General features: G+C 47.1%; 2 protein-coding genes across 2 annotated transcripts in view; one reads left to right on the top strand and one right to left on the bottom strand.

Annotated features, from left to right (window-relative positions):
• Positions 1-10,168, bottom strand: part of USP31 (ubiquitin specific peptidase 31) — a 40,532-nt gene extending 30,364 nt beyond the window's left edge. Inside the window, exon 1 of the mRNA XM_062588486.1 lies at positions 9,566-10,168. Coding sequence (XP_062444470.1) covers positions 9,566-10,168 — 603 coding nt within the window. The remainder of the gene's footprint in view (positions 1-9,565) is intronic.
• A 3,248-nt stretch (positions 10,169-13,416) lies between these two features.
• Positions 13,417-24,680, top strand: SCNN1G (sodium channel epithelial 1 subunit gamma). Its single transcript, XM_062588182.1, has 12 exons — positions 13,417-13,741; positions 14,804-15,098; positions 15,541-15,734; positions 16,697-16,800; positions 17,265-17,428; positions 20,382-20,480; positions 21,710-21,827; positions 22,351-22,429; positions 22,513-22,570; positions 23,089-23,150; positions 23,352-23,427; positions 23,865-24,680. Exons 1-12 carry the CDS (start codon positions 13,425-13,427, stop codon positions 24,252-24,254), a joined length of 1,956 nt encoding a protein of 651 aa, XP_062444166.1. The 5' UTR covers positions 13,417-13,424; the 3' UTR covers positions 24,255-24,680.
• Positions 24,681-25,078: the final 398 nt, after the last annotated feature.

The following is a 25,078-nucleotide window of genomic DNA, read 5'->3' as shown; positions in this document are numbered from 1 at the left end:
AACCCCCCCACATCCTTTAATCCCCTGCCCTTAATCTGGCTCCCCTGTAAGTACAAGGAGGCACATCTGAACAGGCTCCATCACCAGAGGTTAGCAGGAACAAGCCAGGAATGGTTTTGGTACAGCCATCTCAGCTCTTAGCACTAGGAGCAGGTGAGGCCCCTGAAGCTCCTTCTTGATATGTTTCCACAACTGCATCAAAGGGCATTTCTAGCCCCTTTCCTCAACACAGTCCCTTAAGAGGGTTGGACAGGAGAAGGAACAAGATCTGCCCTTCTCTCAGATATGCACACACATCCACGCGAATACATGCATACAGACGAGCTCATGTACAGCCACCTGAATTAAAGTAGCATCACTACAAGAGAGGAAAAGAGTAATTTCGCATCTATTGCGTACACAGATTTAAACCCCTAATGCAAACACCTTATAAACAATCAAGTCCCCTTTTATCCATAAAGCACAGTTACCACAAAGATGCATGATCATGTACCTATCAGCCCACTGAAAGTTTAATAATAATTCATCTATTGCTCTAAACACAAGCAATAAACCCAAATATAGTTGAATTAGTGGCCTCTCCTTTGCTGTTGTTATTCTTCTAGATAAAAAGACAACTAAAGGAAAAATGTCAGTCTGCTATTTTCCAGTATACCTCTGGCAGGAAACAGCTGTGGAAAGGTTTTTGTGTAGGAACGGATGAAGTCAGCTCATTAGAGAGCCCTGACACAGTGCCACACGTGTAAGCAGGAAAGAACAGCTATTCTTCATCTTTCATTGAAGATCATAAAATTATTCTAGGGCAGAGGTTGGGGGGGTTGTTTGTTTTTTTTTTGTTGTTGTTGTTGTTTGATTTTTTTTTTTAATGCCACAGACACAATCCTGCATTTGGAAGACTTCTCTAGCAGACATCTCATAAAGGGCATTTATCTAAATGACTCCTTCCACTCGTACACAAAAACACAGTATTTTTCCTTTATGAAGTGATATATTTCTCTTTTGGGGGAACAAACTGACTGGGAAATTGTGCAGTTTAGATCTTCCCCAAACTTGGGGACAAAGACAAGGCTAACAGTGACCCTTGGTCCAGGTGAAAATGAGAACAGCTACACTGCCAACACCAACCATTAAGCTCTTTCCTGGTTAGAGACTGCTGCTGACTGCCTCTAAAATGTCCACATGGTTTCCAGCATTCAAGACAAGTTGGTGCAGCTGCTGCAGGATACACATAGTGGAAAAAAAATAGGAAGACGAAATGTGACGACACTATGCACAGGCAGGAAACAAGGAAGAAGGCAGCAGAAAGACTAAGGCAATCCCAACAACAGAACAGGGTACAGTCACAGCGGAAGGTGGTGGTGCTAGTGCAGAGGTTGGGAAACTTGGTAACAGTAAGTAAAGAAAGTAGAAGACAAAGGTTAGAGCATCATAGCACGCTCAGTCTAGTAAGCTACTAACTAATACAGCATCAAACTCTTGTGCTTTATACAGTTTTCCAGCAGAGGTCCATTAAGTCTGAGGATAAGGGTAAGTTAAATAACTGGAAATAGTGCAATTTGCCAAAACGGACTCAGCATTCATGAGCTGATGCCAACCAAGAAGCCTCACATCAAGCCTGGAGAAACATACCTTGAACGAACTTTCAGATGTTGGCAAACACAAGACAAGTTCTACCCTTCCTGAAGCAGAAGACAGAAGACATATTGAGAAAGGCTCTCATCTCGCCTCTAAAGTATATCAGCTGAATTGGGATGGTGTTTGGAGAAGACGTCAAATCACAGTAGCCTCATTAGCTCTTCTCAAAATGCTTGTCCTGGACTTTTAAAGGAGTATGCAACAAGGATGTATTGCTAAGTCTCACATCTCTTACCATCCCTGTTATAGTGTTTTCTGGGCCAACAATACTAGACTATTTTTTCTAAGGAAATCAAAGACTAAATTTATTTTACTAAGTTTGTAGCTCTCCCTGAACGAAAGTAAAAGCACATATCTTTATTAAAGGAAGCTTGTTTATTTTCTTTAAAAGTATTCCTATAGCAATTCTAACATATCCAGAACTATCTCCCTGTTCAAAGCGCAGGGACCTCTTTCAATGGTTAGGCAGCTTTTGGGTGCTGCACAGCAATACATTTTCTGCTTTAAGTGACTGCCTGTAGCGCACACTTCAGAGTTCCCTTACCGGGGCCAGAGCTCACACAGTAGTTGTGTTATGTCCCACACCAACTCCAGAATTAGCACAGAGGCAAATATTCAACAACCCACCACGACTGCAAGGACTTGGGGGTTCACTGAAAGAAAACCTACATGGTATCAGGCCGAGTGTGCAAGCCTCTGTTTTCTCTGATACGGGCTGGCTTGCAGCGTGCTCAGCTTGTCACTTGCTGCTTGGGGTTGGGGGTCGCAGACCCTTCCTCCTACCCAGCCCCAAAACGAGGTGCCTGTTAATCCTGGACTAGTGCAACTCTACATTTGACCCAAGTTTTGCTATAAGAATCTCAGCAGCAGAGAAGGAGAACTTTAAAGAAAGCAGGTCTGTCAAAGCAGCCAGGACTGAGAGCAAACTGCCTGTCCTTTCCCCTCCCTCATCACAAGTACACTGGTAGGTACTGGGACTCCTTCATAGCTGCTCAGCAAGGCTTCTGGCCAGACAGTGTCAGGCACATCTCCCCAGAGGAGAAAGCAAAAGCTTTCCTGGCACAAAGCCATCTCTAGAGACTTGTGCAGAACAGAACCAAGCACAACAGAGCATTCGCCTGCCATTGGGGGAGCACAGCCATTTATTATTCCACTTTAAAACAAAAAACAAAAACAAGAAAATGGCAGTAGAATTCAGTGCACCAAGAATACAGGGGGTTCTCAGCTCACGTTTAACAAACTTGTACAAGAAGCATTATCCTACTGGCTTTGTGCCCAAAATCGGTCTAGCATTAACAGCTACCTTCACCTCTCCAGTCTGAAGTTTTAACAATCCTAGTTACTATTTTTTTAATATAAAAGAAGAGAGTGAACTTTGTCAAGTCTATACTATATGCAGTGACTCTGCCAAGTTAATTTTCTAGTCAGTTATAGCAAAAGCCAGTGTTGTGCACATAATTCTCTGCATTAAATACACAAGTATTCAGCACAGGCAGAGCACTTTGCTCTCCCTGGGAATTCTCACAGCACTCTTTTTCCCAAAGACAAGACTGAAGCACAGTAAAAACACACAGAGGGTACATAGCCTGGCCCAGTACTAATCAGAAGTCTCTTTGACATGGGAAACAGACCCAGGACACAAAAGGTGGGTTGTAACGTGTTGTTTTCCTAAACAGAAATGCTTCGCAGGAATGCGGTCATGCCTGCCAGAAGGCGCAGTCGGAAATCGGCTGCTGACTGCTGTCAGCACCCAATTAAAGTATTCATCGTTATAACAGTAAAAATACAATTTTGTTTCACAATAAGTCCTTGTTTTCCTAGTACGCTAATTGTTTAGTAGTTGAAGTGAGATAACCAAGCAATCACTGGGATACAAGAGAGCCAGGCATTGTGGAGCAGGGGGAATTCAGAAAATGTGAAGTGGTGCAGTGAAGGGTATCGTGGACAGACTTCAAGGCTGGGGAGCCCCAGATCTGCCGCCTCTGAGATTCTGCCCCAACTGTAAATCAATTCTTCTGTTTCTCTCCTCAGTTTTTGCCTCATGCCTCAAGTTAGAGCATAGGCCTCCTGAAGCAAGAATCTTATCTTTGGTGCTTAGAGAAGCTTCCCAGTGCATTTTAAGGATGATGCAAACAATTTTACTAACACAATCACATGCAGAAGAGTTAAAGTAGTGCTTTGCCAGAGGTCATGTGTTCAAGCAGAAATTTGAAATGGGTTTACTTGCAAGTAAGCACAGCAATTTCTAAATGCTGACTTACAAAGCAGGGCATGGAGCACCACAGATCAAATTAAGCTTCCTAAGAACACACATTTTCTCATCCCTTCCATAAGTTGCCAGACATGGCATAGTTTTATACTTTCAGTGCTCAAATGTTTGTGGAGATGGTGTGAAATCAAGATTTCAGAGTTCGGAACACAGAGTATATGCTTTGGCAATGTCATGATCAGCCTTCTAGCCCTATGCAGGGTCAAATCTAATGGCCAGCCTTTGAGGGCTACCTCACAGAACAACATGCAGCTGCAAAGTTTCTTTACATGAACTTCTCTTCTATTTCCTTCCCCCTCCCCTTTGTCATTCCCTCCACTTGTTTCCTTGACTTCTATGAATGAACAGCTACACTGCATTTGCTTTCCTCTGCTGCAGGATTCCCTTTACAAACCTGTGCAGCCAGCCTCCTTACTTTCCAAGCTGTCTTTCTAATCCTGCTGGATTTCTTCTCTCCTACAGAGACACAGAAGAATAGGACATAAAGGGCAGACAGTTCTGCTTGCAGCAGAAATATCTGAGGAACAAGCAGTTGGCACTGTCCAGAGTAAAAGCAGCTGGCCACTGGGCTAGACACAGAGACCAACATAATTAAAGACTACCTGTGCAATCCCGTTTCACATAAAATTGGATCCATCAGCCAAGCATAAGGGCTCTAGTGAGTAAAAGGGCTTCCAGCGAACAGCTGTGCATGCAGGACTAAAGACTTCCAAAGCCCAAATCCGACCAGGCAACCCCATGCTAAGAACTGCTGTCATTTAATCTACAAGACAGTAGTAGATAAATAGTGATTATGTCAATACTTTGCAGGATTCACTCCATAATTCAGATTTATTTATTAATTCACAAAGAAACGACCAACAGTTTGCAGACTGCTTGCCCCAACAGCAATATTTACACTAAAAGTGTTTCCAAAACATGCATACCTTGAAACCTTAAGTTTTATGCATAACTATTGTTAAATATTACTCATAACACACGTGAAAAAAAATGGAAGCAGCACTGTTACCCCAGCACCATAACCCCTGTTCTACTAGCAGGGATTCATTATGGGTTCAGAGCTAACTCTGATAACCCAAATAAATCAAGCTCATATGATTTTGTTGTGTTTGCTGCACATATAAAAATATTGTAGTCTTCATCTTATAGAAGAAAAGAATCATCAACACAGTAGTTCTAGCATATATATGGTCCTGACAAATACTATCACACTTTGGTATGCAACTAACTTTAGCTATAAAGAAAATCTCAAAATAGAAGGTAGCTTCATCATTCACAGAGGATCAAAACTCCAAGGAGGATGAGTTAGAGGAGTTTAGATAAGGCTGTATAAATGATTTTTCAAACTCAGTTTAAATAAAACCCTTCTCACTTAAGACCCTACGAGCAGCTTTGAATGTATTAAACTGATTCCCTATTGCAAAGAATCTCCTCTCCACATTATATGACACTCTCAGCAACTTTGCAGGGAAAAACGGACAGTTCCCTGGGAGAAAGAGGAAAAAAAAAAAAAAAAAAAAAAAAAAAAGCCCGAAGCACAGCTACTGCTTGTACAATAGTTGTTTGTTGCTGTTGTCACATCACCACAAAGGGGAAAGAGGAAGCATGAGCTGCAATATTGGCCTTAGTTAGGAAAGCAGCAGCTCTGTTTAGGCAGGAAAACAAAAACCACTGAGCAATCAGGAGAAAACAATTGTTGAAACAAACTGCACAAAAGCATAGGAACAATAGGAAAGAGTCACCCCAAGCAGGGGGTGGAGGGCGAAGGGAGAGAGAAGCGTCATCTCTGCCACCACATCTCCTTCAGCTCTCCCTAGGAAGCCCTGAATAGCGCTCCTTTACACCTCTGCGGCCAGGGTTTCTACCTGAATCAGTCTGCATCTCGATCAAGTCCTTTCCTGCCCTTTTCCTAATACACTACAGCCTTCTAGACCCCTACTTCCCAGCCCTTTCCCAGCTCTGAACTGCTTGTGGCCACCTTTCCTTCCTCCTACTTCAGTTTCTCTTTTACTCCATAGTAAACAAAACACACGTGTATGAAGTAAACACTTCAGTTGGAGGACAGGAAAAAGAAAAAAAAAAAGAGGGGGGATATATAGAACTTATACAGCACTTATTTCAATCACAGGGAGCAAACATTTCCAGAGTATTCCTTGTTTCCTCACCTCAGGGACAGGCTGTCGGAAATAATCTAAGGAGCGCTCTGCACCCATTTGATTTACCTGGCAGGGATTAAAACCAAGGCAGCTGCAGAGACACCTCAAAGGTGCAGAGCAAAAATCACAGATTTCAAAAAATGCTCAGAATCATTTGGCTCTCAAGAGGGAAATCTCAGGTTTGAAAAGCAGAAACTGGCAGAGAGAGACCCTTGTGTTTCAAGTAGATCTGACCAAAGATGACATACTACTTTCCAGCTGTGTGGACATTTCACCTCTCCTCACTAAAAATTAGCTCTTGCAAGGCTACCTCTTGGCCCTCCAATTGCAAGAGGAACCATTTTACACAAACCACTTGTTTTAATTGGACTTTTTTTCATTCACAGAAGCAGGACTACATGATTCATGAACCATGGGCTGGATAATTTCTTGAAGACCAGCCAGAAAAGGAGAAGTGATTCAAATACTATCAAGACAAAACAATTAAGAGCAAAGAGTATCTAAAATCTTGTCCACTCAAAGGTCTCTGTCCACAAGGACTCAGGAAGACCATCTCTTACAAAGTAATTTCCTCTACCCCAGAAGAAGAGTCTACAGATGTAAAAACCAGCAAGAGTACAGGGGTCATCTTTTACCTTAAAAATCCATCTGACACCTGCACATAAGCATTTTCCAAAGAGATGGAGCTATCTTTACCCAACTATATTTAGTGCCAAAAAAGAAAACTAACCAACCCATGGATTTCTCAGCGTGGTGGCTAACAAGCTTTTCAAATATCAAATAAATATTACTAGTAAGTTGGATTGAAAGGACAAAATTACTTTCCTGAAAACACTTTTCACTCTTAATAAAATTAAAAAAGAGAAAGAAATAGAATTAAATGTTCCCTAGCTATCTGGAAGAAGCTCTGAGGGGTGTTTTTCCCTTGTTTCGGGGGGAAAGAGGAGTTTCCAGACTGAAAATGCCAATCCTCAGCTTTCTCAAATACAAGCCTGTTGCTTAGACTTTTAAATTGACTGTGCAAATCTGCTGGTGAAGATTATTTTAATTAAGAATAATGGGTTTAATAGCAGGTTCAGGCTACCTAATTGTCTTCAAAGGCATTAATTTACCATTAAAAGTAATTGACCCCTGTAAGGAAACAACTGAGTACTTGACATAATGATAAAGTCATTCAGAATAAGATATAGGCCTGTTGATATTATGCAGCTATGAATAGGAGCTACTTGGACAAGTTCCCCTACAGCAAGATGCTTTTTTAAAAACCTCCAGGGGACTTGACAGGTAAAAGACTGATGTGCTCCAGCTATATCAACAAAGAGTAGAAAAGCATTCACTTACCGTTAGTGAGATTTTGAGAGTAAGTAAAGACAGTTTCACTATTAAAAAAAAAGAACTTGAAACACAGCCTTAATTTAATATATCTCCATTTCTCCTCCTCTTTCTGCCACTCTTATCTGAACACCTTAGCAGGCCTTCATAAACAGCATTTCTTGGCACCAAAACTGGTCTGCTTTCCCCTTTGATGTTATCAATTGCAGTAGTAAAAGGTAATCCCACTCTCTTAACCTTTTATTCTTTTTTTCTGTAAACTGTCATAAGACTATTACTACAAGTTCAGGACATAAATAGCCAGTAAAACTTGCATTTTGAAATCTATCAATATTAAGCAGTCAAAAGGAAAACTGGGAACAGTTTACATAGATGCCATTCAATAGGTATTTAAGTTGTAGGTAACTCAGAAGAAACTTTCTTCTCTGTCAGAAAGCATCTAACACAGTGAAACAACAAGGAAAGAGGGAAGCACCCACCACTACCTCCAGAACTGGAGGCACAAAACTGCTGATCAGTGGATCAGTTTTTCCAGGGCTACCCCACCACTGAACAGTTCTGAAAGCAGCAGAGTCACGCACAGTCCCTAACCAGCACCTATGCCCAGAAGCTGCTGACTCTGCGGTCACCAGTGCTAAGCACCCTCCAGAGGGCACAACGGCCTTGTCAAAGCAAACAGCCAGACTCCCCAAAACCCAACACGCATAGAGCAGCAGAACTACAATTAAAAGGCAAGTCTGGACACAACAGCCTGGAAACAGGCAAGAGAAGCAAAGGGACAAGGTGCTGACATGGATCAGTCCAAGTGACTGAGGATCTCAAAGACTGCTGACACCTCAGAGGAGACTCCAGAGATACCCTACTCACAAGAGGGCAGAACAGGTTGTTGACACCTCTCCTACAGAGTGGAAGTTCAGGAGAAACAGCCATCCCATCATCCGACTGACACCAGGAGAGAGCACAGCACATGGGTGCCTGCAGTCTTTCCCTGGCGCAGCACATTTTGACTGAAGGCAAGAACAACTTTAGAACTTATGAACTATGCTACTGGCCAGATTTTTGAGATCTCTGTGCATCCCCTCTTCAACTCATTCTGCAAGAAAATCAAATGGTTTTATATACTAGGGAATCACTGTTTTGTTTTGGTTTATAATCAAATTTAACAATATTCTTGCTCCTTTCAGAGGCAAGGCAGTCCTGGAAAGTTTTTTAAAAAATTTCTCTGATCATCCAATCCAAAATCATTCTAGTATGCTTTTAAACTACAGTTCCAAAGTTCATGTCCTCTACTATATGACTTCCCCCAGGAAATTCTTAGGGTGAATGTAATGACTAGAGGCACAGCATTGTCCAGCCATTCAGGGAAGGAGCTGGAGGGGGAAAAACCTGTCCAAACAAAACAGTGTTATGAATGTTTAGGATTGTATCAGATTCCCAAAAAAAAAAGTTACTACCTACACCTTGTTCAGAAGTTGTGTGCACAGAATTGCTAATATTAGGTCTCACAAGCCCTGTATGTTGAGCCTATACTGTAAAAGTTATTACCGCAACTGTGCACTTGCACCAGCAGTAAGTGCCCAGAGCTGGGACAAACCCCCTGCCCCGTTCCGAGGTGGGAAACGTGGAGCTCCGGGCGATATGGGCGAGAACACGTCCTCGTGCAGTCACGACTACCGGTGGGAGATGCCTCTCTAGCAACAACACACGAGGACCTAACTCTGCAAACACACCAACTAAGGGAGAAAGCATGAGCCTTACCGCCCTGAGGTCAAACAGGAAGGCGAAGGAGGGAAAACGCACAGCATTACAGGCCACCCGGCTAAGAAGAGTGCTACGCGACAACTCTTCAGCACCTGTTTGCCTCGCCTGCCCGACGTCGGAACGCTTCCTCCGGCAGAGCTGCAACCCCAGGCATCGCCCGCCCGAGGCGGGAGTGCTTCCTTGGGCAGAGCTGCAGCCCCGGGCATCGCTGCAGCCCCGGGCATCGCCCGCCCGAGGCGGGAGCGCTTCCCCGGGCATCGCTGCAGCCCCGGGCATCGCCCGCCCGAGGCGGGAGCGCTTCCCCGGGCATCGCTGCAGCCCCGGGCATCGCCCGCCCGAGGCGGGAGCGCCTTCCGGACAGAGCTGCGGGCCGCGGAACCCCAGCCAGGCGGGCTGCCCGCGCGCCCCTCACCTTGAAGTCGCGGCTGTGCTGCGGGGTGTACTCCAGCGTCCAGAGCGCCCGCACCAGCTGCGCCAGCTGCTCCGTGACCTCGCCGGCGGCCGGCGGCGCCCCGGCGGCGGCGGGCGGGCTGCGCGGCGGCCCTGGCTGCCCGCGGAACTGCTCCAGCGCCAGGTACTCGGCGAAGAGCTCGGTGTTGCTGAGGCACTGCAGGATGGCGTTCATGAAGCACGTGTTGCCGTGGTTCCGCAGCCCCGCCACGCCGGGCACCGCCTCGGCGCCGCTCTCGGCCCGCGGCGGCGGCGGCGGCGGCGGCTCGGGCTCGGGGCTGCGCGCCGGGCCCGGCGGGAAGCAGCTGCCCAGGCCGCCGGCGGCCTGCGGCGGCGGCAGGCGGGGGGCGTGCGGGCCGCGGCCGCCCTCGGGCTCGCTGCTGTAGTGCGACAGCGTGGAGAGCGTCTTCAGCACGCGGCTCATGAAGCCGCCGAGCGAGCGGCCCGCGGCCGAGCCCGAGCCGCCGGCGCCCGCCCGCCCGCGGAACAGCCGCTTGCTGAGGGAGCGCTTCTCCTTGGCGCTGCCGGGGGCGCCGGCCACCCCGGCGCCGCTCACCCGCGACATGGCTCCGCGGCCCAGCGCGCATGCTCAGCCCGCCGGCCGCCGCCGCCGCATGCCCCGCCGCGCCGGGGCCCGGCTCGCCCCCGCGGCTGCCGCGGGCCGCAGGCGGCAGCGGCTCCCCGCCTCACGGCGCCGCCGCGGCCGGGCTGGGCCGGGCGGGGCGGGGCGGGGCGCCGCGCTCACGTGCGCGCCGCGAGGCCGCGCCCGCCATGCCGGCGCCTGGCGAGCGCCGCCGAGCGCCGCCGCCATTGGCCGCCCGCGCCGCCCGCCATGTTTAGTGCTGGCGGCGGGGAGGGAGGCGCGGCGGCCCCGGGCGGCCCGGCCCCCCCGCCGGGAGCCGCGGCGGAGGCGGGGGCGGCGCGCGCGGCGGGCACCGGCCGTGGCTCCTCACGTCCCCCTCAGTCACCACCGGCCAGGGCCGCTCACGTCCCCCTCAGTCACCACCAGCTCTGGCCCCTCATGTCCCCCTCGGTCACCACTGGCCGTGGCCCCTCACGTCGCCCTCAGTCACCACCAGCCGTGGTCCCTCACGTCCCCCTCAGTCACCACTGGCCATGGCCCCTCACGTCCCCCTCGGTCACCACCAGCCGTGGTCTCTCATGTCCCCCTCAGTCACCACCAGTCATGGTCCCTCATGTTCCCCCTCAGTCACCACCAGCTGTGGTCCCTCATGTCCCCCTCGGTCACCACTGGTCATGGCCCCTCACGTCCCCCTCGGTCACCACCAGCCGTGGTCCCTCATGTCCCCCTCGGTCACCACCGGTCATGGTCCCTCATGTTCCCCCTCAGTCACCACCAGCTGTGGTCCCTCTTGTCCCCCTCAGTCACCACTAGCTCTGGTCCCCCATGTCCCCCTCAGTCACCACCAGCCGTGGTCCCTCATGTCCCCCTCAGTCACCACCAGCTCTGGTCCCCCATGTCCCCCTCAGTCACCACTGGCCCTGGTCCCTCACGTCCCCCTCAGTCACCAGCGGCCATGGTCCACCGTGGCTCCGCTCAGTCACTTACAGCCGTGGTCCCCCCGCAGCCCCTCAGGGACAGTATTCCCATCAGCTGGGACAGGTCGCTTTCACAGGCTGTCACCCACGTCCGTGCTCATTCCCAGGAAATGCCCTGGTGCCCTCAGGCTCGGAGCTCCACCGCCTGTCACGGCTGCCCCACGGCTGTCACCAGTGGCTGTACTACATCACTGACCAGTGTCACACCAATCTGGCAATCCCAGCAGATGACAAAAATCATGGATAAGAAGTGACTTTACCGTCATGAGATATAATTAATAATAAAAACAGTAGAAATAGTGCTAATAGCCCACATTTACCTTGAATGTGGGAACTCTTCCATGTGGGAACCCCCCAATCCCAGCCAGTGCCACAAGCTTCTGTATTGTGAATCTGATGTCAAATATCCATGAAATAAACTCATGGATGAACCTGCTTCTTGTCTGAACTTGAGCTGTGTTGTATTTTCTGCTAATCCTGACTGCAGGCACCTGCCATTCTGCTGCCTGTAACCCTCCCCACCCTCCGCTCCCTGTTCCTATTCTACTGTATCCTCTCCTCAGTCTTCCTTTCTCTATTTCCCGGTCCCACCCAGGCTCTCCTCCTGCCTCGCAGCTTCATGGCCTCATCTCACCATTTTGTGCAGAGTCAAGTGACACGCGCAGCTAAGTTTCAGACCAGGGATGGGAAGACAACAGCGGCTTCAACCTGCAGATGCCTCCTAGTCCGGGGAGGTGACAGGCCCGCTGCCACACACACAGCCAAGAAAGTCTCCGCTCCCAGGCTCCTGTGACCCAAGCAGAAGAGCTGGAGCTGAAACACCTGTCTGCATGGTGACCCCCAACACCGCACACAGACTTCCCACAGCTGCACAGAGACCTCCAGCAGCTGTACAGAGACCCCCAACGTCGCACATAAGACTCCCCACAGCTGCACGGAAATCCTCCGCAACCTCACAGAGACCCCAGCACCACACAGAGCCTCCTGGACAGCCACACGGAGACCCCCGGCCGTGCACAGAGATCCCCGACAGCCGCACGGAGACCCCCGACAGTGCATGGAGACCTCCAACAGCTGCGCGAAGACCCCCAGCACCGCACTGAGCCCCCTGGACAGTCGCCCGGAGACCTCCAACAACCACGCGGAGACCCCCGACGGCCGCCCGGAGACCCCCGCCCGCCGCCCGGGGCCCGCCGGGGCCCGCCGGCTGGCGGCGCTGCGCGCCCGCGGAGCGGAGCGGGACGGAGCGGAGCGGAGCGGAGCGGAGCGGAGCGGGGCGGGCGGAGCGGGGCGGGCGGCGGGGCCGGGCCGGGGCGGGCCGGCCGGAGGCGGGCGGCGGGGTAGGTGCCGGGCGGGCGCCCGCCGCGCCATCGGCAGCGGCGCCGGGGCCGGGAGCGCAGCATGGCCCCGTCGGGGCCGGCAGGCGGCCGAGGTGAGGCGGCGGGGCCGGGAACGGGCACGGCGCGGGGGGCCGGGGCCGCGCACGGCTCGGGGCGCCGTGGGCCCGTCAGCTCCTCGCGGGGCCGCGTCCGCCGCAGCCACGGGCTCACCTACAAGATGCGATTCCACCTGGAAAATGCTATTTTCCGGCTTTTACAATCGCTGGAAATGGGCGCATCTTGCTGGACGTGCTGGATTTTGGCTTCTCTGCGGCTTTCCTCCGGGCTGCAGCTCGAGGGAGAGCAACAGCGCAGAGCCCATCCCGTCAGTGCAGGAGCTGTGCAGTTTGACTCATAAACGGGCCAGCGACAGTTTCTGCCTGTAAAGTGCTCAGAAACACGGCAGAGCAGTTTCAGGGAGCTGGTGGCAGGAGTGGAGGCGATGCTGTCCTGCGGTGTCTGGGCGTCTCGGGTCCCCCACGTTTTCCCACGCTGCAGCCTGCCCACCACCCCAGGTCTCGCACCTGCAGCTCCGCACCCCCAGCCCCAGCCCAGAAACGTCACCTGGGAGGTGTTCGGCTGGACATTGTGCTGTGTGTCACCATAGGAGTAATCACAAGTCTGGAAGTTCCACTTAATATCCCTCACATTCACCACAGACTTGATTACCAAACTGAGCTCCTCTTTGCAGGATTGCACCCACAGGTGTTGACCTGAGCAGGCTGTCTGCCACTTTGCCAAAACAGAGGTGCTTGGGAGATAGGCAGGCAGCAATCGCCTGTGCCGTGCATGCATGTCTCCGCTCTGCCTCCTCTAGGGACGTGGCCAGCAGTTGCCAGCAGTTCTCAGGTGCGTTGTCTCTCTCCAGCAGCAGCTTGTGCCATGGCTCCTGGGAAGAAGATCACTGCCAAGATTAAGAAGACTTTGCCAGTGACAGGCCCCCAAGCGCCAACGCTCAGTGAGCTGATGAAGTGGTACTGTTTGAATACCAACACGCACGGCTGTCGGCGCATTGTGGTGTCCAGGGGACGCTTGCGCAGGTTCATCTGGATTTTGCTAACTCTGAGTGCTGTTGGACTGATCCTGTGGCAGTGTGCTGAGCTCCTCATGAACTATTACAGTGCTTCAGTGTCTGTCACGGTCCAGTTCCAGAAGTTGCCCTTCCCTGCTGTCACCATTTGCAACATCAACCCCTACAAGTAAGACATACGGATCCCGGGAGGTTTGCCCGTTCTGGCAGGCCTGATTCATCCATGAGAGGGGAGAGAATCGGTCTCTTACGTCCAGAAACGGGCATGCTTTCAGAGACCCAGGCAGGCAGTTCTCATCTGAATCTCCTCTTAATTTTCTTAACAGCAAAGCTCTTCAATGGGCTTTTCTTGCTGCTCTGCAGTGCTGCTCTTTAGCAGTCTTTCCTTACTGTTAGTTTCCCCTCTACAGCACTTTGAATAACGCACCTACCTCTGCGCTAATGCTCTTCAGACACTTGTGGATTATAATCACATCCTTCTCTTAGTGCCTGCTAGGTCTGTTTAGCTTTCAGCTCAAGGCAGACCCTGATCATTTCTATGGTTCTCTTTAAATTCTCCTTTTTTTCCCAGGACAAGAGTTTCAAGGATTATAAACAATGCCTGTCCCCTGAAGAATGGAAAGTGGACATCTATCATGTCTTTTTTATTTTCTTATAGAATGCTTTGGCATTGACAATCAACAATTAAGCTGTTTTTTCCTGCCTAATTACACCTTACACTGATGTCTATTCTGCTGTCAGCGGTCCATCTCAGTCCCTCCAGGCATTTCAACTCTCTGGGTCCCTCTTGTCTCCAGGAATCTGCATCTTAAATTGTATTGCCACAGATGTAGTAGTCCTATTTGCCCAGTTGAATCCTCTTACATTTCCTGTCCACCTCTTCGATCTGTCTTGTGCTTTACAACTCCTCTCTTTGTGGTAATACCCTGGAACCCTTGAGCTTACTAACAAAATCTTCAAGGAGTTTGAGGAGTTTCTTTGTAGCTCAGTCTATTTTGCTTTCTCTGAGAAAGAGTCCTTTCTCTGAGACCTCTCAGTGGGCATAGCTGTGCCTGCCCACATTGATTTAAGTTCATATAATACTAAGAAAGAAAGCACTGATGGTCAGTCTGCGACAAAATTTCTGTCTTAGGTGATTAGTTTCACAGTGCAGTGGACAAAATAGTGCAATTAAATGGTTAGATGAGATTGAGATGGATGACAGTTTTATATCACATTTTCTCTAATGCAGGTACAGTGCAATGAAAGACTATTTATCTGAATTGGACAAAGAGACAAAAAATGCGTTGGAGACTTTCTATGGATTTTCAGAGGGCAAATCCAAGGTGCGTCGTTCAGCTGGTGACAGGAACACCACAGGGAGTGAATTCTTCAAACAGATCCCACTGCTGAAATTTGAAGATTTCTCTAAGACAGTTACTGACCTTCACAGTGGCCAGAAGAGGAAAATTGAGGGCAGTGTCTTTCACAAAGATTCATCCATAGTAAATTCTGGAGATTCAAATGATATCATCGGCTTTCAGTTGGTAAGTATCACTCTTCCTTGGCCAGCAAGTTCCTTGGGGGGGCAAGGGATGGATATTTTGAGCTGGTGTCACACACACCAACTTTCTTGCTTTCATAGATGGCATTACAGTGAATAAAACTCCATATGCTCTTTGTCCGTTCTGCCATGTCTCCATGGCTGCCTGCAATTCATCTGCAACTCTCCAGAAGAAAAATGCCTTCCTGAAGTCCAGCTAAAATAGACTTAGTGCCATCCATGACCTTTTCCTTTGAGCCTGAAACATTTGACCCTGACATTTAGCTCTGAATGAAAGGTTTCTGGTGCCCCTTTGTCCCTTTGCTGCTACTATAACTTCATATTTGATTATTACTGTGGAAAAGAAACTATATCACACATACTTTATAGAATACATAATTTCTTTTCATCTGAAAAGAATGCTTTTTCCTTTTTGTAATTACTAGTGTGATGCAAACAACAGCAGTGAGTGTGCCCTTTATACATTCAGTTCCGGTGTTAATGCTATCCAAGAATGGTACAAGCTGCATTACATGAACATCATGGCACAAATTCCCTTGGAGACTAAAGAAAAATTGAGTTATTCTGCCGATGACCTTCTACTGACATGTTTCTTTGACGGCCTATCTTGTGACAAAAGGTCAGTGCACAGAAAATACCTGCTAGTTTAACAGTTGTTCCTAAATATACAGTATAGGAACCGAACATTTGCTATTTGCTGAATTCCAGCAAAGACCACTTCCATTTTTAAATGAAAATAAATATTCAAAGCTTCATGCAGTTTAATTATGTTCTTTAATCTCATTTGACTTAGTGTTGCACTGTCCACATTTCAGATAAATCCATATTTTCTTGACAGAGTGAAATCTACTTGCTTGTGATTTTGGCGATGCAATTCCATGTGTCCTGGTAGCAGGAGACTCATTCCATAACATTGGGGTTGACAGTAGAGTTCCCCCATGCAGCTGTAGGCATAATATTGCATTTTTACATGGTTTTAGCAACTTCCCAGCTGTTGTGTGCAAAGCGAACTGCAGTGTAATTCACAGCTTAGCAGGTATAGCTGAATCTTTACTGAAAGCATTTTGCTTGTGTCTGTAATAGTGCAAATGCATCACAAATTTTCTGGACATAGACTTTTGCTTGGATGGGAGGGGTGGTTCACAGATAAGACATAAATGTGCTTAAATCATCAGGGTGTTTTCTCAGCCTCCCCGAAATGACAGTGGCTAAGACAGTTTTCCTGAAAAGTGAGGATTTGTGTTCCTTTAGACACTTGGGAGCTGAATAAAAGAGGACTCTGTCCCCATCACCGCTTCCCTGTTAGTTTTTAAATCTGCTTCCCCCACCCTCCAAGTCTCCATTCCCACATGAAATACTTCTAAACTTTTCATTTCCTGATACTATTAAAACAAGTCGTGTTTCCATCTAGTTTCAAGATATTAAGAAAAAAAACTCACAGCAAATAAGGTGTCTGCCAAAAAGAAAAAATCCAATCCTGCTAAGTCTCTGCCAAAAAAAAAGATATCCAATTCCACTGAGTCTCTACCACAGATGGTTAAAACTGCAGAGGGCAATGAAACAATATTTGATTTCTTTTAGGCACTTCACTCGTTTCCATCATCCACTGCATGGCAATTGCTACACCTTCAACAGTGGAGAAAATGGGACAATCCTGAGCACCTCCACAGGAGGCAGTGAGTATGGTAAGGAAACTTAGTTTGTAGAGGAACTGTTAGATAACAAGCCGTTCAGCAAACTGGATCCTACTGGAGAGTGATTGATGTGTTGGCTCTAGATGTACGATCTGATTGGGGAAATGCTTGTTTAAACTAGTGCAAATTATTGCCAGAGAATACAAAGATAATACCATTGCATCACTAATGTTTTCCATCTGAAATCACTGCTTCCCTGTTATATAACATTTTAAAGTAAGTTTCAGCTACATTATGAAGAGACATTTATTATTTGTTGTACTAGGGTCTGCAGAGGGACATTCATTACTTGCTGCAAATGTCTCAGTTTAGCATCTCAAAGGCATCACTTAGATCTACTTCAGGATAGATAATATTAATTAAGCTGTGCTGCCCTCTCTGACCAGAAAAAATGGCTCTGGCCAGAAAAAATTGCCCTGGTGTAACTCTGCTCCTGCCATGTCTCTGTTCTTCAGGACTGCAGGTTGTTCTGTATATAGATGAAGCGGACTACAACCCTTTCCTGGTGACATCAACAGGGGCCAAGATCATTGTCCATGACCAGAACGAATATCCCTTCATTGAAGACATTGGCACAGAAATTGAGACAGCAGCAGCAACCTCCATAGGGATGCACTTTGTGAGTAACGGCAATCTTGTTTCAGGGTGTACAGCACCGTTTGCATGAAACATATAAATATGGTCTTCTTGATGTATGAACATTAGCCAGGAGCTGGAAAAGCATCTAATGCCTCACACTTGTACATCTAAAGTTGCCCTGAGGAAATTCCTGTGGTAGCCCCCCCCTTTTCTGAACTGTTTTCCCTTGGTGTGGGGCTGTGGAAAACCAGGTCTTTAAAAATCAAAGAGCTGCTGAAGATTTTGTTTCTTCTCTCTTTTCTCCTACCCCTTGGCTTTCCTGAGCTTTTTTGTTTTTCACAGCAGAATCTGCAAGCACAGAGGTGCTGTGAAATGCCATGTTTTGCTTTTGCAGTGTGCGAATGTGTTTGCATCCCACACACATTCTCAGATCAGAAGAGAAGAGATCAAACTGTAGGTAACTCATATTAGAGTCAGGTCTGTAGAAATGACTAAAGCACAACCCACGTAACTGTTGTGTGGGTGTAAGAGTCGCGTTCTGTTTGATTTCTCACTCTCCTGGCTGTAAGGAAAACCATGTGGGCAGTAACTCTCTGCCTTCACCAGGTCAGTGAAGTGACCTGCCACTGCTGTCAGCAAGGGTGGGGAGGGCTGGAGTGCGGTGCTCCAAATATCCCCAATTAGGGTAGTGCAGACAAGACATTTGACCCAAGGGGCTTCTTTCCTCGTAGAGAAGTGAAAGCAGTGCCATCAGGCAAGGCAAACTTTCCCCTTTCATCTGGATGGGCTGTTAAGTGAGCTGTTTCTTTACTGATGGTTGGATGCATCAGCTAACTTGCTTATCTGTTCTGGCTGGGTGTGCCAGGTCTAGATAGTCCATGCATTAGAAAAGACATTAAAAACAAGGCTGACAGTTTTGAATGTGCAAACAGCTAAATATCTTCCAGCTGTCTGGAAAAATGTGGCCCCAACTGCTGGGTTCAACAGCAGGGATAAATGCTACCTGACAGACAAAAAGTGAATAGAAGGTATCTCAGAACAAAAAGGGTGGAGAGGAGGCAAAGTCTCACAGAATTGTATTTCTCTTATAACTGTTATACTATACAGTAGAAAGTCACTGCAGATAGAGTCTCAATATTTAATTTAATACTTTCTTGGCAGGGTAGATTTGAACTGTTGCATACAATATAAAAAACGAGATTGAACATATCCTGGTAGCTATGTTTAAGAGATTTGGCACGACTGCATCTTAACGTATCTGCTGAATAGAAGCCGGACTCAATTTCTGGACCCAAAGCAAAAGCCTGTGTGTTGGTGATCACTGCATTGACACTAAAGGAAGAGTCCTAGGGAGATTAGCAGGGAGAGCGGTGATTGTCAAGACAGGGCTACACAACCAAGAGCCCTGATCTGTCCCTGAACCTGCATCCAGATATCAGAAGGAGACACAGTGGACATGTGTCATGCACAACACTGCACACAGTAGGCTTGAATATGGCAATTCCTGTTTTTCAAATGCAAGCATCAGTGTTTGGGTTATCGTTCATGTATTTCGGCTGTGTACTAGGACTCCCTCCCCACTCCAAAAATATTCCAAGATGTCTGGAATGCAAATAAGGCATTACTTGGAAGGAGTTTCAGTGCTTTAGTTAAATATTTAGTTTGGAAATTATTTCAGTACCTGAATGAACAAGTATGCTTTTGCAGGAGCATACACCATTGCAAAAAATTCTATAAAAGGATCTATCAGCTGCCAGAAGATATAGCAGCAGGCTGTCTGAGGCAGGTACTCCCAGCATTAGATTCTCCACAGAAGTTAAAAGAATAACAAAAGCTGGTTTCATTCAGTTTTCAGAAGTTCCTTCAGCTCTAATGTTGATATCACATATTTCTGTGTTCCTTCCAAAGAATGATTTGAGCATCTTTCTAAAAGAACTGACTTGTACCATACATGCAATAGCCTTCTATCTCAGAAGCCACGATTATAAAGCCTTAGCATTTCTATTGTGCCGTAGGTGTTTAATGTTTTGCAGATAAAAATGGTAATGATTGCTATCAGGTTTGACCCCAATAGCCTGTAGGTCTATAGTCATTGTCCTAAATGTATGCAAGCATTTATCAGGTTCCTGCTAAATATATCCTTTGCAGGATCAGCCACTAATTTAAACTCTGTATAGAAAAAAAGTATAGGTGAATGGATTTTCAAATGTATGACATTTGTTGTAGTTTCAGGCCAATCGTTTTGTTTTAAAGGGGATAAATTCTGCAGAAAGATAGCAAGAGTTTGGCTGAGTGGGACACAGCAACTCGTAGGAAGCAGCCAGTGTAAACTGAATCAGGTCTTGTGCATTGCGGAGCTCTAATTTGAGAACTTTTTTTTCTCCAAGCAGAGATTGCAGAACAGGAAAAGCTGTTACTATTCGAAGGAGAGGAAGGGTCAAAGCAGTTCATGGAAAAAGTCCTGAAGGAGATACAAACATTTTATTTAGAGTGATTTTAGAGAGGTGCTGTTGAGCACTAGTGAAGCCTGAAGTGCTGTTTTATCCACAGAACAAGAACAGCCAGTACAACAACCGCTCAGAACAAGTGCAGGTCTTTGCTGCAAAAAACCCACCAAATTGTTTCTCCCCAGGGTAAATGATGCATGGTCCCTAGGGCTTTGCAATGAGAGAAACCATGCAAATGAATTACTCTGCTTTAAAAAAATCCTCACTATTATGATTATGCAGTCTCAGCACCCCTGCAGATGTTTTCAGCAAAGACACCAGATAACCCAGCTACAGCAGTGTTTGGGGAAATGGGCGCTAAACCAAATAAGACCTCTTGTTTTGACAAGTGGTCGACAAATCATTTAAGATGGCAAAAGGTAAAGATACAGTTCAAACCTGGTCCATCACTTACAGTTTTGGAATTGTAATGAACTGCCATACTATTAAATCCTTTGGTTCCTCTGTGATATCCCAAACCAAGATTTGTTCTCTTCTGATTCTCAGACTCGGTCTCGCAAGCTCAGCAAACCCTACAGTGATTGCACAGAGACTGGTGCTGACATACCAGTGGAAAATCTCTATAACAAGAGCTACTCACTCCAGGTAAATCTCTGTTGCCTTTTTTTTTTTTTTTTTCAGTCACTTGAGAACTACCTTCCTAAAAAGCATTACAATAGTCTGTAGTTCAGGATCTGAGACTGTTAAAAGTCCTGGCATAGTGTCACTGTTTTTAATCATTGATGTAAAATACCACAGCACTTTTAAAAATCCAAGTTTTTATTCCTGAGTGGTTGATGTTTGAAGTTCCCTTAGGCACTTTGTCAGATAAAGAGAGAACATTAGCTCATTAGGCAATTTTCAAGCAATGTGAGACTGGAAAATATTGGCCAACTCAATGTTGCAGCTTAGTAACCCTTGAAGCCAGAAATTGTGACCTTTAGGACTCCAAAATAACAGATACCATCTAATCAGTATCCAGATAGCAGGATGTTTACAGAGTAAGTTTCCACTAATTTTGCATGGTTTTTGTAATTGAGTCCTCTTGGAGAGTGTCAGTTGTTCTGGCACCCTCCATTTGAAGAACCATAATTATACCAGCTGCTGCCTTCTCTAAATCCTGTGCCTTGGTGGATTTTTATTTTATGGGGTATTACGCATGAAATCTGCTTTGATGTAATGCCAAGTAAGATCACACAGACATTATCTCAGGTTTTTATTAAAAGTATTTCACTGAAACTCAGGGTTCAGGAGGGCTAGGACTGGGAACAAGACTTGACTACTGGAAATTATAGAATAAGAGCTTAGTTCCTGCTTGTTCCAACTGATTAATCATTTTAGCACAAAACATCAAGTCCACTGTCTTGTTAATCCTAACAATTCCCAGTCTCCAAACATGCACCAACAGAAATTAGTTGAACCTGTGAACATTTTCACTAGTGAGTCATTTCCCCACACCTAGTTGTTGATTCATGGATTAGAAGTACCTTTTCCTTGGCCATAGGAAGAACAGCTACAATATTGAAGCTTTTGAGGACTATGAAGGAAATGGCGAGCGCTCACAGAAGCCACTGCTCGGAAGCTGTTGCATTTTTATTTCTTGCATTACAGTCTTTGCCTCCCATGGCACTTTCTGCCTGTATTTGTTTATATTTCAGGCAAAAGAGCCTGAAGTCCTGAGGGAAAGAGATTTTCATCTCCTTACTGCTAGTAATAAACAGAACTTTCTTAGATGAATGGGAGTCTGGAGCTTGGAGCTCCAGAAATGACTGGGGAGGCAGAATGCAGCAATATATGTTTCTTGGATGCCCAGGTCTTGGTTTATTTCCCTCCAGATTTGCTTGCACTCCTGTTTTCAGAAGGCCATGGTAGACTCCTGCGGCTGTGCCCAGTACGCCCAGCCCTTACCTGCTGGGGCAGAGTACTGCAACTACAAGAAAAACCCCAACTGGAGTAAGTTCCCAGTCATTCCAATACCTCCCACATTGCACCTCCTTCAGTGAGCAAACGCCCTGCTGCAGCCATGTCCCTTCACAGCACTGTCCCCAGGCGCCGCAAACTGCGCTGCCGTCAGATTGTCACCTCAGGTCACAACTGACCAGAAACCAAGAGGGATCCACCTTAGCTCACCTAATGCCTCCTATCATAGAGCCTGGAAACTGCCTTTCTCTTTTAAATCAGCTTGTCCCTGGTAGTTTTTCTATGTGCTTATTATGTGTGCACATCACAGAAGTGCTGAGTTGAGGACTTGACTGTGTGAGGCAATCTTGCATGCGTAAAGCGAGTGACAACCACTACCCAGGGATTTTGCAATATTCATAGGGGAAATCTTGTTATCCCCATCAGGCAGGTGAAAGCTAAGGCCTGAGGCACACAGGCCATTTACATCCCAGCAGCCCCACTCCAGCATAGACAGCAAAAGATCATTGCTTCTCCTTCTAGCTTCTCAAACACACACTTTGTTCTCTTATTGCAGTGTACTGCTACTACAGATTGCATGAAAAATTTGTGAAGGAGCAGCTGGGCTGTCAGCAGATTTGCAAAGATGCCTGCAGGTAAGTCCTGCCTGACACTAGAAAGAAAATGCTGCACATGCAGGAGTTCTTGCTTACAGCTAACAAGCTGCCTTTCTCTCCAGCTTCAAGGAATGGGCCCTCACCACCAGCATTGCCCAGTGGCCATCTACAGTCTCTGAGGTCAGTTCCCAGTTTTGCTCAGATTGACATCTCCTTGGTCCATCTCAGCCTAGGAGATTTTTGTCAGACCTTTTCTCACTTTGCTGAAGCATGGTGGCAGACCTGCTGCTCTCATCTTGCAGGGATCCTCAGCAGCCTGGCAGAAGCAGCTCTCGTTCAGGTGCGAGCTGCTGAGCCAGAGCAGCATGGCAATATGGAGGCACTAAATAAATCCAGAGATTCAAAGCAGAAGCAAGAGGTCCTTGATATATTTGTTAGCACCTCTCTGATGCTCCTCTCACAGAATCAGTCTGTAGTGAGGGAAGCCTGCATCTCCAGGGTTCCCCTGAACAAGTTCATCATCTAAACTAAAGTTTGGCTTGTGGGCTGGGAGATCCTCTTGGGGACAGCTGCTCGTCACAAGCATTTTATTCTGGAGCCAAACCTGCTCTAAATAGATACGAAGTGTGACCTCCCTTTCCAGGGAATTTCTACACCAGCGCCCAAAAGTATAACATTATTTTCTTTAACTTTTTCAGGACTGGATGCTTCGAGTTCTCTCTTGGGACAAAGGGCAGAAAATCAACAAGAAGTTAAACAAGTAAGTTTCCATTTATGTATTTCCAGCCTGCACCTCAAGCTCAGATATAATCTCAGCAGCCCTAATGATGGCAATTGGGGAAAAAGCTCCCTTAGAGTGGCCCAGCCCTACTGGTCCAACTGGTTATTTGCATAGTTTTTCAGTATGTTTCATGTTATTGTTTTACTAAACCCTCAACCTGCCTTCTGCTTCCCTTCTCAGAACGGACCTAGCAAATCTCATGGTGTTTTACAAAGACCTGAATGAGAGATTCATTTCTGAGAATCCTACCAACACAGTAAGTAAATGCAGTGATTCCTGTGTGCTCAGGACCAGGAAAATGTGCCTCTTCCTCTTTGATAGACAGGAAATTTTTGTTTAGCCACAGAAGTGGTCCCATCGAGGCAGCGGCAGGAAACCATCCACAGACAATGCACCCCGGGGCTTACAGTCTTGCCCTTTGCAGTCTTTTATCCAGAGCAGCTTTTCAAACTATTTAGCCCCAAGTCATGTGGTTAGCCTGCAGGCTACCTGGAATAAACATAGAATTAGCCTCCTATTTAAGCAGAGCAAGAGAGGATAATGGAAACAGCAGAGGAAGGGCCCACGGTGTTCTGCAGCACTTTCCTTGCAGCCCCAGCTTAGTGAAGCCTACCAGCTCACTGTAACAGCAACACATGGATGTTTGCCGGGCTCCCAAAGGAGCCAATAACCTTGTGCTCCCTCCTCTTCCAGCTTGTCATTCTTCTTTCCAACTTTGGAGGCCAGCTGGGCCTTTGGATGAGCTGTTCAGTTGTTTGTGTCATTGAGATCGTGGAAGTTTTCTTCATTGATTCGCTTTCCATCGTAATGCGGCGGCGATGGCAAAAAACAAAGAAATGGTGGAATGACCGGAAAAGAGAACAGGCGGGGAAGCCATCTGAGGCCAGCGATCCTGACAGACACGGCCATGATAACCCTATATGCATTGATGAGGATCTGCCCACTTTCAACACTGCCCTCCGCTTACCGCTGCCCCAGGAGAACCACCTGCCCAGGACTCCCCCACCCAACTACAGCACTTTGCGGCTAGAAACTGCGTTCTCGGAACAGCTGCCTGATACAGTAGATGTTGGGCAACACTGATGCATTCTTTAGCCTCTCATTTAGATGCCAAAATAGGAAGTGGATGCTGGACTCGTGTGTCCAGGGGTGAAGGGCACACATCCAAGCAAGCACTGAATGGTTGCTGGGTCAGACCCTTATTCAGGGATTGAACTTGCAGTCAAAGTTTCTCTAAGCTAAGCTCAGACACAAAAGCCAAGAGCTCAGAGACATTAGGAACTTCAAACAACATCAATTCTCAAGTTAATTATTGCAGGAGATGGCTGGAGCAGGATGTGGAACTGAGCTGGGATGTCTTGCCAGACAGAGGCATACATTAGCAACAAACTGCACACACCCCTTTGTATGTGGGCAGGAATTACTCCACAGCAGAAGATTGATGCCACATTGACTATTAATGCTAATTGCTCTCTGCTCTGTGGCTTGACTTGTGGGAAAAACCCGGGGCTTTCAGGAATGCAGCAAGACATTTGTAGGAAGGGGAAAGACAGAGCTTTGGGAAGAGCACTAAATGGATGAAAGAGAAGCTCTTGGTTTGAATTTTCATTAGTGCTCTGATTCCAAAGTGGTTTGAGGAGCTCTTTAGTCTGTGATGAAAAATTAGGATAGTAACAGATTTGCTTGTAGAGTAAGTTATTACACAGCTTGAGTAAAAGAACCTAAGTCAAAATGGTAATTTTAAAGTGCACAAAATCTAATTTGAAGCACAAAAATGAACTGCATACTCTGCAGGCTTGTTTCATTTAACATCGCTCAAGCCAGCCACTAAATATATCTTCAGAGTAGCTCCCTGAGCAGTGCATGGCCTTGGATGCCTGACTTCCCAGAAGCCTCAAAGGGAGATA

Source organism: Rhea pennata, chromosome 15 (genome assembly GCF_028389875.1).
Source record: "Rhea pennata isolate bPtePen1 chromosome 15, bPtePen1.pri, whole genome shotgun sequence".
NCBI lineage: Eukaryota > Metazoa > Chordata > Aves > Rheiformes > Rheidae > Rhea > Rhea pennata.
Note: the sequence above shows the minus strand (reverse complement) of the source record. Positions and strands in the feature narration are given on the sequence as shown.